The sequence below is a fragment of the Hermetia illucens genome, chromosome 6, assembly GCF_905115235.1.
Source record: "Hermetia illucens chromosome 6, iHerIll2.2.curated.20191125, whole genome shotgun sequence".
Taxonomy (NCBI): Eukaryota; Metazoa; Arthropoda; class Insecta; order Diptera; family Stratiomyidae; genus Hermetia; species Hermetia illucens.
This window is the reverse complement of record NC_051854.1, coordinates 71,793,340-71,808,013: the sequence shown is the minus strand read 5'-3', so window position 1 is coordinate 71,808,013 and position 14,674 is coordinate 71,793,340. Positions and strand designations below refer to the sequence as shown.

The following is a 14,674-nucleotide window of genomic DNA, read 5'->3' as shown; positions in this document are numbered from 1 at the left end:
AGGTTGTCCAAAATATAGAAGTCAATGAGAATTGACACAAAGGCCATGCAACCGCTAGATGGTGGTCGCACCCAGACCACCGAATTTGAACCAGATGAGCTGACCCTGTTATCCAACAGTCTTGAATGAGACATTGAAGTTTTTTTATTTTATGTTTTTTTTGTGGAAATGGTCATTATTTCTACCACCGTCAAGAGACCAAAAATAAAAACAAATGAAGAAAGACACATAGCTAGAAAAACATCAATATCACATTAAATTTATTAAATTAGGTTATAATCAGTATTAGACTAACGTATTAATCTAAGTATTAGGCTAAAGCCAGCTTTTTTCGCACACAGTTGGCTGCAAATTAGGAACCGAACACTTGGGAGAAAACTCAGTAGATTGAATAGGATGTTCCTCACCCTCATCAAGCTTCATTTCCATTTTTTCAATAGATTCCTCGTAAGATGGTGGAGCTAGAATTGGTAATTATTTCAAAAATTCGATTATGAATATTTATTGAAATTTCAATTTTCTACTTACGGATTTCAGGAGCTCTCCTTACAGGTGAAACATTTTGAACATTTGCCTCTGCAGGGACTGATACAGCGGGTTCCTCATTAGCAGCAGCCGAACTATTTGTAAATTCCGGCAATAATGGTGCAGTTCCTATCGTAATAGGACACAATACAAAAGGATTTTTCTCATTAGCTCCAAGAACAACTTCTACTTTTAGATCGTAATTGATTCGGATAATTTTTGAATGGAAAAGTGTAGTTGGAGGGACTTCTGGCACGAGTACGTTTTCCACAAAAATATCTGAACTTCCTGATTGTAGATGCTCAGAAGTTTTATGCACTAGATCGGTGCATTCCTCCATGAAACTGACAATGGGCTTTTCCGCTCTATAGGAGACAATTCTCCGTAAATAAATTCGAACTTCTTCGACTTTATTTGGACCTAAGTTGGTGATACGTCCATTCACAGATATGGTCTCACCGGGCACAAATCCTGTTTTTGCTAGCTTCACCACCAGAACCAGCGGGGTTGATTTGCAAATCCAGCATTTTTTTGTTTGCATGTGTTCAAATTCGATCGGAAGCTGAAAAAACGGAAATTACACCCTCAATTAACATTAAATTTAAAATTATGTACAATAGAAAGAACGTACATATAAAAAAATGTTCATTACAAAGTATTTTTTTTGAAATTACATTACATTTCAGTTCTATCTAATTGTAATTCGCCGCTTAGGTAATATGCTCAATGCTTTTATTGCGGGGAACAATTGTTCTTTCCTTGAGTTCGACACTTACTGGCATTATTTGAAAGGCTCAATATCAAGCTTGGACTTGCTTCCAAATACTTCAAAGCTAATACCTTTAACCTTTGAAAGACAAAGGAGGTAGAATGAACCACTTTATACTTTATGTGCTGTAAACCGGCCTTTCAAGAGGGGAAGATGGAGAAAAGCGGGAAAAATTTGGATCCGGAATTCTTTCGAGGACCCACAATAAAATTAGGCCCATTGTGCAATCTCGACGCGGGTCACAGGATTTTCACTTTGGAGTCAGCTTTTCTCCCTATGACTCTGACCATAAGTTTGCACTTTAACTATCCTTCGCCAATCAAATATTTCAAGGACCAAACCAAAATTCAAAACCTGAAAAAGGCCCCCATAGTCAAAGTCTAAAACCCTAAAATTAAGACAATAATCTCGTTCTCCTTTAATTATTCCATTGATAAGATGAACAAGCATGGAGTGCATTTTGTCACAATTTTAAAATTTTTATTTGGATTTTATGGCAACATAAAAGATACTGTTTATGTTGGGAAAATGATTGGCAAGCCGTAACAAATCTATGACATTGTTTGACATTGTTTGTCGATCGTTAATTTGCTGACAAGCAGTGAATAAAGAAGCAAAGTTGATCGAGGATTATAGGTCTCAGATAAGCCAAACCAAGATCAGCTGCTTTATTACCAAATCCTGTCTTTACTGCGAGATAATGGTTGAATTAAATACAGGGCAGACCCGGAAAAGAAAAAATATCTACGCTCCCTGTATAGAATAATAGCTGCTATGCAGCTAGCCGGTACTATGCCCAAATATTAGGTCAATGTCACCACATTGCAAGAGATGCGTTAATGCAAATAATAAGTCTAGGCCAGCGAGACAAACCCAAAGATAAATACAAAGACCTATGACGTCTGGGGTTCAAAGTCGATACAAAAAGTCGAAGTGATTCGTCAATATGCGCTTGCTTGCTCTTTACTAGTCAGGCTCGGGAAGGTTGAGGATTGTTTTAACATTCCAATCCCTCACGCGCTATTATACAAAATGTCACACTTTACTGATGCGTGGGTCCCTACTGAAAACTGAAAATCCAGCAAACTGGAGAATTCGCGGGAGCCTACCGAAAGATCAACAAACAAGCTAAATGAAATAAAAACCAGTCGGGAAATCGGAAGCTAGACGCCTCAGGTATGAAAGGTTTTGTGTATTTCTTATATAAACACATTAGAGCATCCAATTGACCCATTAGTACGTAGCATCTAATATGATGTGAAAGTATCCACGTTCGGGTGATATTGACATTCATAATCTGGAATTTGCAAAGAAGCGACAATTTTGACCTATTATTTTTTGTTAGTAATAGCGCGGTTTCCAGCAAAGTTGATAGGATCATGCTCTATGTTATAGCCTAGATTACTGCAAAATGATGGCGCTAGGATGTACTTAAGGTGGGCTTCGCAGTCAATTACTAAAAATGGTATATCTATATATATACATTATATACTATTTTTAACTTTTGGAAGGATTTCGGAATGGAGGGTATTTCGCAGCCTAGGCACCGTATAGTGGTAACCTTTTGATTCTTTTCAGATTTTTCGGTGATGTAGTTTCTGAGAATGGGACCATTAAGAGATGATCACTTTTGACCCCCGCACTCCCCACCTTTCCAACAAATGTCAAAACTAATACCGACCTCGGAAAGTACTAATCGAGACCTTTCATTTGATACCCCACATGACTATATTTGGTGAAAAAAAATGTACACCCCCCTTTTGCATGTAGGGGGACTTCCCCCTTAAATTTGACGTAAAAGGACGTAACCCGCTGTATACGTGAGCATTTACAGTTCCCACCTTCCCACCAAATTTGGGGTCAATCACTATAACCGTCTCAGAGAAAAATGTGTGTGACAGACAGACAGACTGACAGAAAGACAGTAAACCGATTTTAATAAGGCTTTTGTTTCACACAAAACCTTAAAAATAACCGCTGGACTGCACGTGTGAAGTCGTAAAAGTCCGGACCCGAGTGTCGCAATCGAGACGGTTCCATGACGGATTGCGTCCTAATTCGATGCTTCTTCTACCTGAGATGTGTGATGAAGCGGGGCCTTTGATATTCGCTCTCTGCCTTGGCATGCTCCTGCCATTATATTTGAGGATACCTCTTTCTAAAAAATCAATATGAATATGAGCAGGCTTGTGTGGAAGCAAAACGTCGACGATCCTTTCGACACACTAGAACATTGCGTTGCGAAAAGAATAATAACGTTCCAACCAGAATCAAGAGGCGGCCGTTATCCCGTTTGTATTATTATCAAATTGCCATGGTAAAGTTTGATATATGTAATTAAATGAAGGTAGGTTTCCGGGTTTTGAAGAAAGTACCAGGTGATACGTTCTTTGCAAATAAAATAAAATGAATCGTTTTAAATATTAAATGTTAGAAGTGAATGAATGGAAGGAATATATTGGAGAAGTTAAAGGGTGCTAAAACGTGAGAAAAATGATGCCTATTATTAAATGCATTCTCGCATTAGATTGTTCCTGGACAAGGTGAATGAAATACTTGAAATATAACAAACCCGCGGACAATACATTGTGCAGTCTGACAAAACCACCCCTTATTGTAACGGAATTCAAACTGCTAGAAGAATTGCTTCGAAAAGAATGAAATATAACATTTCCGATCGCTTTTGGCTGACAAATAGCGAATTTATAGCCTAGTAAAATGCATGGTGTGGTGAGGATAACGAGCCTGAGAGCAAGAATGATGTTGATGATTACCAGAGAAAAAACCAGAGAACATCAAAGTATCTTGCACGAATGCCATTTATCTAGCAATACTAAAGAAAGATATAGAGCACCTAAACGGAAATATCTCCCTACCATCTGTATATTCAAACCTGAAGCGCTATCGATAAATTAGCTCACCGAATTGTTTTGGAAAGGCTGGTTAAGCATCACAATCACAAGAAGGTATTAAGGTCGTACCAGCTAAACAAACAAGTCGGAATACCGGAAGCTCGCGCTTCGGGTATAAAGGTTTTGTGTTCATCTTATGTAAGAGACGCACAGACATACGTACATATTAGAGCCATAGATATCACGCTCACCCTAAACAAACAAACTGCCTATTACCTACTGTACACATATATGCACGTATCTAAATTTATCGTACCCATATTTCCGATTTACGTCTTATATCTAACTGAATTAGGCACTACCCGCAAAGTTCATTAGCACGCATATATTATATACCTACATACACACATGTCTGGTTGACAAATAACTAAAAAACTAAAACAAAATAATTGTCTGCGACCCAATTCGTAAGAACTCATTTCGTTGTGGTATTGACGAATTGATATGTGATGATGACGTCATGCGGGTTGTAGAGTGAACGAAATTCACAAAAAATTGTAAAGTTTCACCCCCTATAACTTTGTTAATAATAGTTGGATTTTCTTCAAACTTGTCCAAACTGTGCATTATATTCTTCGTTACACGCACACCAAATTTTGAACTTCTGGGATGAACATAAGGGGGGTGCCGGGTAAATTTCTAAAATGTGGAAATACACTATTATTAACTTTATTTGTGCATATATCGGAACCGGATATATTTTGAGGCCTAGATTTCGTAGAGATGCACTACTGTGATTTTTTTCAGATTTTTCGGTTGGATAGGTTCTGAGAACGAGACCTGTTACACTTTTTGTGGGTCATATTTTGAACCCTCACTCCCCTATATTTCATCTAATATCAAATATTGAACCAGATTCGAAAAGTACTAATTGAGACCTTTCATTTGATACCCTACATGGCTACATTCTGTGAAAAAAAAATTTGCACCCTCCATTCACATGTACGGGGAGCCCCCCCTTAAACTTAACATAAGATGGCGCCACTTACTGCATGTAAAGGGATCACCAGATTACATACTCTCACCAATTTTCGTGACAATCGGTCCAGCCGTTTCCGAATAAATCGGGTGTGACAGACAGACAGACAGACAGACAGACAGACAGACAGACAGACAGACAGACAGACGGACAGACGGACAGACAGACACCGTCTCGATTCTAATAAGGTTTTGTTTCACACAAAACCTTAAAAAGAACATGCTTACCACTGTGGCGGCCCATCGGAGCCGCAAACCTGAGTGCTATCGCGAATTCGCCGCTGCTGTCGCATTGAACGGCCGTGGAAACACCCGGCGGTCTGACAGGATACCAAGGTGAGAGATGTCAGCTTGATATGAAGTGGGAGGACTCTTGCGGAGGCAGTGGTGGCAGGTGGAAGACAAATAAACATAAAAATTAAAAAATGGGTTTTAATTTGTATATAAAAGAAAAACAAATCCCAACAGTGGTGACCCCAGCGGAGGAATTGTATTAGCGATTATAATGTACTCACAAAGAGTGGTCTTTATTCGTGATCCACGTGAAGTTGCGCCGAAAAGCCGTTAGTAAAGTGCAACGGGAAAACAGTCTAGGAGCAATTAGCCAAGCCTTTATCAGCGAATCGATTAGACAAAGGAAATGGTAACAGATCACATTGAGTCAGCCAATCAACTATACTTTGTGGATTGCATTCGCCAAGGGTCACTGGATGCAGTTTATGCCAAGGCCATTTTTTCTTTCATTTTCAGTTTTTCATTTAATTTCAACTTTCATTTTCTTTTATTAACTATGTTGTTTTATTATTTCTTTTTATTTATCAATTTTATTTCAATTTACAACTTCATTTATTATTCTTGTTTGCATTTGTATTTATTTTTCGCTACGGTCGTTTGTCCGCTCCGGTGTTCCGTCCCTTCCCTTTTCTCTTCTTTTTCTCCGCTCCCCCCCTGACTCTGCGGAAATGTCTCGCGCGAGAAAACCTACCGCTGGCGGTAGTCGCGGTTAGGGTGCCTCCCTTTTGGCGACACAATCTGGCTGCGTGATTCCACCAACTGGGGACTCAATTTGCGCTGGCGGGTGGCCACCAGATTCAACCATGCATCGGTCTCGAAGAGCAGACCATTGGACTCGTCACGGACGTGCTGGAGGAGTGCTCGTACATGCGCTTGAAGAAGCAGCTGCTTCGGCGCCTCTCAGTGAATGAGGAAGCAAAGCTTAATCACTTACTGAATAAGCTGACGTTAGGCGACCGTACCCCCATCCAGTTGCTACGAGAAATGAAGGGGCTATGTGGGGTAGGTCCGACCTTCGAACTGCTAAAGTCTCTCTGGCTGCAAAGACTCCCGGAGAGCATCCGCGCCATTTTGTCCTGGGCGGACTCGGGATCGCTAGAGGTGTTGATCACTATCTAAGGACAAAAACAATGAATCGTTGATGCGCAACTCCCATTCAAGAACACTGAGAGAACAGTTATACCGGACAGTCTCAACTTAACACATTTCTGGATTTTAACCAAAACAGCAAAGGTACTGTCAAGCACTGTTAACGCGTCGGGTAACATCAAGCTCGGAACCAGCTTAAACGCTAACAACGATGACGCTAACAAGGATGAATTGTATCTACCAGCAGCAGTCTGTTCTTCTCTACGGCGTGGAGGTATAGGCTGATGCCATTGACAAGAAGGTGCATGGCAAACGCCTTGCCCAAATGCAGAGACAGAGAGTTTTGCGAGTGGCGTTTGCTTATCGCACTATCTCAGAAGCTATCTACACCCACAAGAGCGAAAATTTAAGAGAGATGGTTGCCCGTTAAGAAAGTCAACGCATGCTTACCGAGTGGCGAGAATCGTACTAATCACCAAAGGAAAAGAAGTTCCTGAGCCGCCCTCTACTTACCGATCGCTGTGTATGCTTGGCATGGCCGGCAAAGTGTTCGAAATTATAATCAGGAGCGGACTCGCTGGGCCGACCCGTGCTGCCGCGAACTTATCCCCAAGGCAGTTCGGGCTCAGAGCAGGGAGATCTACGGTAGATGTTATGAAGGCCGTGGATTTCTTGGGAAAATGAGTCAGGAGCAGATGTATTACACGGTTCATCGACAATTTAGATCCGTGGTTGAAACGAAAACATGGTGAGATTGATTATTTCCTTACCCAAATTCTAAGTGGGCATGGAACTTTTCAGTCTTACCACATATCGCACTAAATCAATCGCGATATCCTGTCACTTTAAGGCATATAATATTGACTCTATATTAATGCAGTGAATGTTGGCATTCGTTCTAGCTGCACTCAGCTAGAATTTCCAAAAAGCATATTTGATTAAAAACCATGCTACACAAAATGTCTCACCTTGGATTGTGGAGACTCTCTATTAAGGTCAAGCATTCTCAACACCGTAAATCCAGCAGTGTACGTTTCATTAAATTTCCATGGACGCTCTAAAGTCACTTTTACAATATATTTTATGCAACCGTTGGTTCCTTCAAATGATGTAGGCAAGTCCTCTGCCAAATGACATTTGAATATGTATGAATGAATGCCTGGAGGTAATTCCAATGTATCTGGAATACAGTTACAATTTTAATAAGAAATGCTAAATTTCACTGAAAATATACAATCTTACCATTTTCTGCTTGTACCAAATTTGTATTCATTGAAAGGTATTCCTCCGTTCCTGTGTAATCTGGACGACCTGTTCTCTTTTTCTTTTTACTTTGATCATACCATTCAACTTTTCCATAGCCGTAAATATGCAGTGAAATACCTGAAATATCAAAATTTTTATTTATGGTAGCATATTTACCTCATTTAGTTAAGTTTAGAAAAGGAAGTAAAGATATTAACCGTTTATAAAGGCAAACCCTACTGAAATCTATTCACGATCTGTTTGCACCCCAGTGTGTTTGTCACAAATATCTTTTTCGGAAATGGTTACAAATATTGCAATGAAATTCAGGGGCAAAATTTAAGTTGGTTCAAAATGACATATAAGAGGAGGAAGCACACGAAAACCTAAAACTGGCATATACAAGTTGTCCCTTGGCATAGCTCTCAATTGGACCAAAAAGTAGTGAATTTAACTTTTGATCGTCGGGGAAGTCGGACGCTTTACATAATCAACTGGAAGCTTAAGGATTCCCATAATCGACCAATAATAAGGTAAAATAAATGTAGACTATTTAGATCCACCAGCAACAAGTGCAGCCCCAAGGAAATATCCATAAATGGGTACTTGCCAGCTCTTTCATGTGGGCTCGCTCCTTCGGAGCTTCGTGCCCTCTCAAGTCATTTACGAAAATCATGCGTTTTAGATCCGGTCCATTTTGGATTTATAACAGGACAAACATCATAACCCAATACATAAAAGGACTATCCGGGCGATAGGGTCTGGTAATAATATGAAATTGGAACTCCATGGATGGATCCTCGCCCAACGCTTCCTTTGCTCCAGATGATTTCGAGGCATGGACTGCGGGATTTTTGTACTTCCTTGATATGGATTAAATACCGGCAGATCCTCATTACCCAATGCATGTTGAGTTGGTAGCGGAAGATCAAATGAAGAAGAAGGGACAATATTCGGAATTGTGGAATTGTGGATTTTTTTGTCTCTGTAAGGAATTCTTCTCTACTTTTTCTTTCTTTTTCGTCCTGATCATTTTGCACAATCACTTGAACATTTGCAACAATTTAGACTGCTGCGGCTCAAAGGTGCTCAAGATAGGAAATCTTTGCGAATGACAAATGAGTATGTGATTATCCCATTTGAGGCCTACTTCCGAGCCAAGCTAGCAAAAACGCGTATACCTGAGTAACGTCGAACACTAGTAGAACACTAGTAGAACCTTCACATTGAATTTCGACATTCTCTTAGGTTTTGTGACTTGTTCCTTGGATACAGTACAAGTCTGCAGGTCTGGATGGCATCATTCCGGCGCTAGTAATAGAGGGAATGAATGTCCTGGGTCTACATATTCGGAATATATATCGTGCATGTCTAGCACACGTTTATATTCCAATTAACTTTCATGATGTGAAGGTGATATTTATTCCCAAACCAAGAAAACCCGCCTACATGGACGCAAAAGGTCTAACGTCATTTCTACTAAAAGGAGTAGAAAAACTAGTAGATAGGTTGATAAGATTTACACACATTCCTAAGTGGCCACTTCACCATTGGTAACATGCCTACCACAAAGGCAAATCCACGGACAAAAAGTGAAAAGGCGATGTCCGAAAAAGAATACGGCTTAGGCCCATTCATAGACGTTAAAAGCACCCTCAATTCTGCCCTTTCGAGGCAATTCGTGATGCAGCAAGACAGGTCCTTCACATAGTAGAGTGGAAAAAGTTTCACATATTGTTCGGCCAGAAGTCTATTGAGGTAGGATGTCTTAGGCGCTACCCACAGGGAGGGGTTCTCTCTCCACTGTTATGGCTACTGGTAATAGATAAACTGCAAAAGTTTTCTCGCAAGCATTTGCGGACGATCTAGCCATAATAATTACCGGCAAGTTTGCGAACACAGTATGTGACCGCTTGAATGCAACTCTGCATAAAATCCGCAGTTGGTGCCTCCGCAATGGACTCACGGTGAACAATAAGAAGACTGGACTAGTTATGTTCACTAGAAACGTCAGGTAGGGCAGCTATACGCTACCCACCTTAGCAGGGGCGGAAACCCAGCTGGCACAAACAGCCAAGTATTTAGGAGTACATTTCGACTCCAAGTTAACATGGAAGCACCATATCCAGGAACAATATCAGAAATCCTGCAGATTGATTTGGCGCTCTAGGAATGGGCTAGGTAAGACCTGGGAACTTTCACCAAAATGGATACATTGCAAGTATACATTCATATTAAACCCTATTTGATTTATGCATGTACCGTCTGGTGGCAGAGACTGAATTTTGCTGACAGCAGGAGGCCGCTAACGCAGATTCAGAGCTTTGGTTGCCTGAGTATTACTGGAGCAATGAGTACTACACTGGCTAATCTACCCCCTATTCACTTGGAGGTGAAACGGAAAGCAGCCAACGACGCATATAGACTCGATACCATTGGACCGTGGAAAGGTGGCCAATCATACGAACATGCGTCCATCTAGAAATTCCTTGACAAACATCCGGTGGCTCTGATGCCGGCCGATCATATAACTTTATATCATATGAGCAAAGGTGAGGCAGCGTCTGATGAGTTGCCTTTGCGCTGGACGAAATCGCTAGTCATATACTTAACCGTAGTTCTTAATATTATCACATCTAGTAAAGTGGTTAGTCACCGTAACATGCAGATACGGCTTGTTCTTCCAAATAGAAGAGGAAAATGAGTGAAGCTGCCGAACTTGACAGCCTACTTGCAAAACTATTCATTGATACTCTACTTTCCACAGACTTACTACTTCCATTTAGGCGGAAATCCCGGGGATCCCAGAACTTACCTAGAGGATGGAAGTGAGTGCAGAAATTGAAAAGGTATCTACATGCTCCTTAATAAGGAATAAGGAAAAATGAATCAAACAGAATTCTGCACTGTTGAAGAGACGACATGTTAAGAAATTTAAGACCAACAAGGTAACATGGAGAATAGGGATAGGAGAATACAACTTTGAGACCGTTGATAATTTCTCCTATCTAGGGTCGAAAATCACAACCGATAACAGCTACGATAATGAAATCCGCGCACGGTTGTTGTCAGCCAACAGAGCCTATTTCAGCTTACAAAAACTGTTCCGCTCGAAACGTCTCACCATAGGGTCAGAGCTCTTACTATACAAGACAATGATCTTGCCAGTCCTCATGTATTCCTCGGAAATTTGGGTTCTTAGCAAGAAAAATTGCGGACTCTTGGCCGCGTTCGAGAGAAAAACCCTCCGAAAAATTTTTGGCCCCCTACATGAGGATGGACGATTCCGTAGCCTACACAATGACGAAATCTATGAGCGATACCATGATCGTCTGGTTGTGGATAAAATCCGGCTTAATAGGTTACGGTGGGCGGGTCACTTAATCCGTGTGGATGAGAATGATCCCACCCGGAAAGTCTATAAGGGCAATATCTATGGTAGAAAAAGAAGATGAGGCAGACCCTGCCTAAGATGGAGCGATGGCGTGGGTCAGGACGCCAGACAGCTTTTAGGGATATCGAATTGGTGGACCTCGGTGCAAAACCGGGATGTCTGGAGTTCCTTATTAAGGCAGGCCTAGACCGGATACCGGTTGTTGCGCCGTTGATGATGATGAAGGTAACATGAATAGAGAGGATTATTTTTAGAAAGCAGAGAGCGCGTAAACTCTCTCTCTCTCTGCGTTGAACTGACTGTCACAATAATGGTAAAGGCTGCATACCACGGAGGTATACTCAAGAATATTTCGGACAAATGAGCTATATACAATGATTGATGAATGAATATCCTTGAGCTCCTTGAGAGGGGCGAAGATCGAAAATTTTACAGGGTTTCGCTGAGAATGTCAATATAATGAAAATTAAACCGAAGCTTGTTGTCGAATGTTACGCCAAGATCTTTAAATCCTGGAAGTGAAAGGAGATTTAAGGGAAAAAACTAATGTGCAACATATAACTAAATAATGAAGTAAAATCATTTATGTACAAGGATAATAGAAATGGAAGCCTGGGAGACTACAAATGAGAGAAAAAGGGAGTTAAGACGCAACTGTTGAAGATGGCCCTACTGACTCTCATTTCGGAGGAAATGCATGTAGAGTCGGACTGAATATAAACACCCACAAAACCAAGGTTCTAAGTCTGACGAAATATTATACTCTCCCTATCTGCATCAATGAGCAGAACATCGAGGACGTTGATCAATTCGTATATCGAGCGCCAAATTTTGCATCTATAGGAGACAGACACACAGAAAATCAACCGATTATTGTGAGGTTTTGTTTTATACGAAACCCTAAAGGAAAATTAGTTAAACCTACATACAGTACATAATATTAAAACGTGTATGTGGAATTTACATGGATCAACTTCGTTCATCTCAACTAATAAAAGATCTGGATAAACAAAAAGACTCTCATAAAACGAAAAAAAATTTTATTGCACAGATAATCATAAAGATTAATTTTGGCTTGAGAGACTTCACATCATTATGTCAACATGATAAGGTACCTAATATAACATTTGTGACTGTGGCGGAAAAATCCTATTGATGGGAACAACTGGGTTAGCACCTTGTGTGTTAGAAGTGAAGCTATTTTCTTTTCCAAAGAGCTCTTTACTTGCCGTAAAGAGGGTCTAGAAAATCGTAAAAAATCAAAAAATACGAGATCTATGGTGTTTTATCTTATATTTATGCTTTATCGGAAAGCCTATTTATTAGGTAATCATTAATAAATTTCAGGTAAGAGATTGCATATCGCCAACGCCAATCATCCCTGGAATAAAATGCTTAACCGATTGCATGATAAGACTTGGTGTAAAATAATTGCTGCACTTTTTGCCGATCGATATCTGGTCCATGCCAAGAGCGCACAAGAAGAGTGAGACATGCAAGGTGCTACTCAGGTTATCTTTGCGGAACTTTCAGTTTGATTATGCACGTAAGCAATTCGCATGAGATACGAACAAAAAGTATCAAAACTTTACCATTTTCACCGTAATTTACCTTGCGCGGGGAGTGTTCCCAAGGAAACAATAAACTAGAGCACCACCCCGAATTCGCTGACACAAGACATTCAAGCGTTCCTCAACGTATAGATAAACACCCCTGTGGAACTGCATATGGGCAGAGGCAAGTGAACAAGATCAATATGTGGTAATTTGCCAAAATAAAGTATTTTCCTTTGAACCACCCCTACTTAGCGTTCTCATTACGAAACTTTGAATTAAGATAAAAAATGCATATTCGTTCTGTCTGATAAAAATTAAATTTCTCTCTTTATTTATTTAAACAAATGCCGTATTTCGGAAATCAGTTTCTTCAGAAAGAACGAAGCACAGAGGAAAGGAACAACTGACTTCCGAAATACGTTATTTGTTTAAATAAAAAAATATATCCAAAAGAAGACCCTTCGTTTTTCTTTTCAATTAAATTTAAATAAATTTAAATTCAAAAATAGATATAATTCACTATCCCCGGAATGTATATTTAGAGAAATACCTTTTAAGTGTTTACCGAAATCTAAACAAGAATATGACTCTGTGCATCTTGATGATCACAAATACATGCAATAAACTCACAAGTGATCACCTTGAACTTCACATCGAAAAGACCAAATCCGAATTATTTATCTTTCACAATTAGAAACATTTTCTCTGGAATGTATATTTTCCAGAACTCGTCCTTATAGGTGGGAAGGTTAGAAGACAATTTCTCAGAACGAGTCTAAGCAATCACTAACCTTTAACTTTCACAGATTTCGTCAGCGTGACTTGTACAACACCGGAAACCATTTGTCCACCATAATAAACACCGCTTGGAGGGTCAAATATTATCTGAACGTTTTGCGACATCACTACAAACTACAATCGATTGGCTTCCTAGTACCAATTCTTTGAATACAATTTTGAAAAGTTGGAAAGGTGACTACTATCTTCCGGTAAGCGCACTTCGAATGAAATCGGAATACTTCTGTGTTCTTCAATGATCATCATTTCATGCCATTATCGCTTTTTTTCGGGACTTTTTTCTCTAAGATACGTTATCATTCTCGAATATCTTATCTTTCTATATTACTTGATTAGTCACTCTTTGCTTCGGGAGCGTGCTATTTAATTTCATTGATTTATCTGTCTTTTTCAATTAACAGGTTTGACAGTAAAATCGAGTATAGTATTTATTAACTTTTCAAAAATAATTTTGTTTGGTTGCAGTGCCATTGAAGATAATACTCATCCTACAAAAAAAAAAACATCAAGAAATTACCCATTTTCATGGAATGTGCGTTATAAAGTTGACTCATATACTTTATATCATCTGTTAACAGGTATTCATATGTACTGAGGCCTATTGTCTATTGGTCTTTAAAATGGGTTAATGGCAGTGGATATCAAATGAACATACGTATGAAACCAAGTGAATCAATAATATAATTCACCCCCGCATTTGAATCATGCATGTTGGAAGGAGAGTTTCCTGCCCAGCGGAAAAAGCAGAGTTTGGTTTTGCTAACGAAGCCCCAAAAACCATCTGGCGTACCCTCTTCATATCGCCCTATCTGTCTTTTAGATATTATTACGAAGATGTCGTAGAGGGTGGTGTACAACAGGCTCCTTCCGTTCCTCGAGTTAGCAGGTGGTCCATCGGAGCGGTAGTATGGGTTTCGCAGGGCGCGGTCCACGATCTGCTGCACAGTGGTGACGCTGGATGCCAGGAATGAATTGAACTCAGCCAACTGGCGTGTCCTTGGTTACTTAGCTTGGATAATCGATAGTTATCTATCGGAGAGATTTCTTTGCTACGAAATGGACGACAGGTCGAAGGAATATGTTGTGACAGCAGGTGTTCCCAATGTTCCGTATT

The 14,674-nt window shown here is 40.0% G+C and overlaps 1 protein-coding gene across 2 annotated transcripts; it reads right to left on the bottom strand.

Annotated features, from left to right (window-relative positions):
• Positions 1-249: 249 nt before the first annotated feature.
• Positions 250-13,785, bottom strand: LOC119660405 (arrestin domain-containing protein 3-like). Of its 2 annotated transcripts, none has more exons than XM_038068939.1 (5): positions 13,554-13,785; positions 7,810-7,950; positions 7,536-7,747; positions 529-1,087; positions 250-461 (listed from the first exon to the last, which is right to left on the bottom strand). In XM_038068939.1, the coding sequence occupies exons 1-5, from the start codon at positions 13,663-13,665 to the stop codon at positions 316-318; spliced, it is 1,170 nt and encodes a 389-aa protein (XP_037924867.1). In that variant the 5' UTR covers positions 13,666-13,785; the 3' UTR covers positions 250-315. The 2 variants fall into 2 exon arrangements, with proteins under 2 accessions (XP_037924867.1, XP_037924868.1); XM_038068940.1 differs by lacking the exon at positions 13,554-13,785 and adding an exon at positions 13,313-13,490.
• Positions 13,786-14,674: the final 889 nt, after the last annotated feature.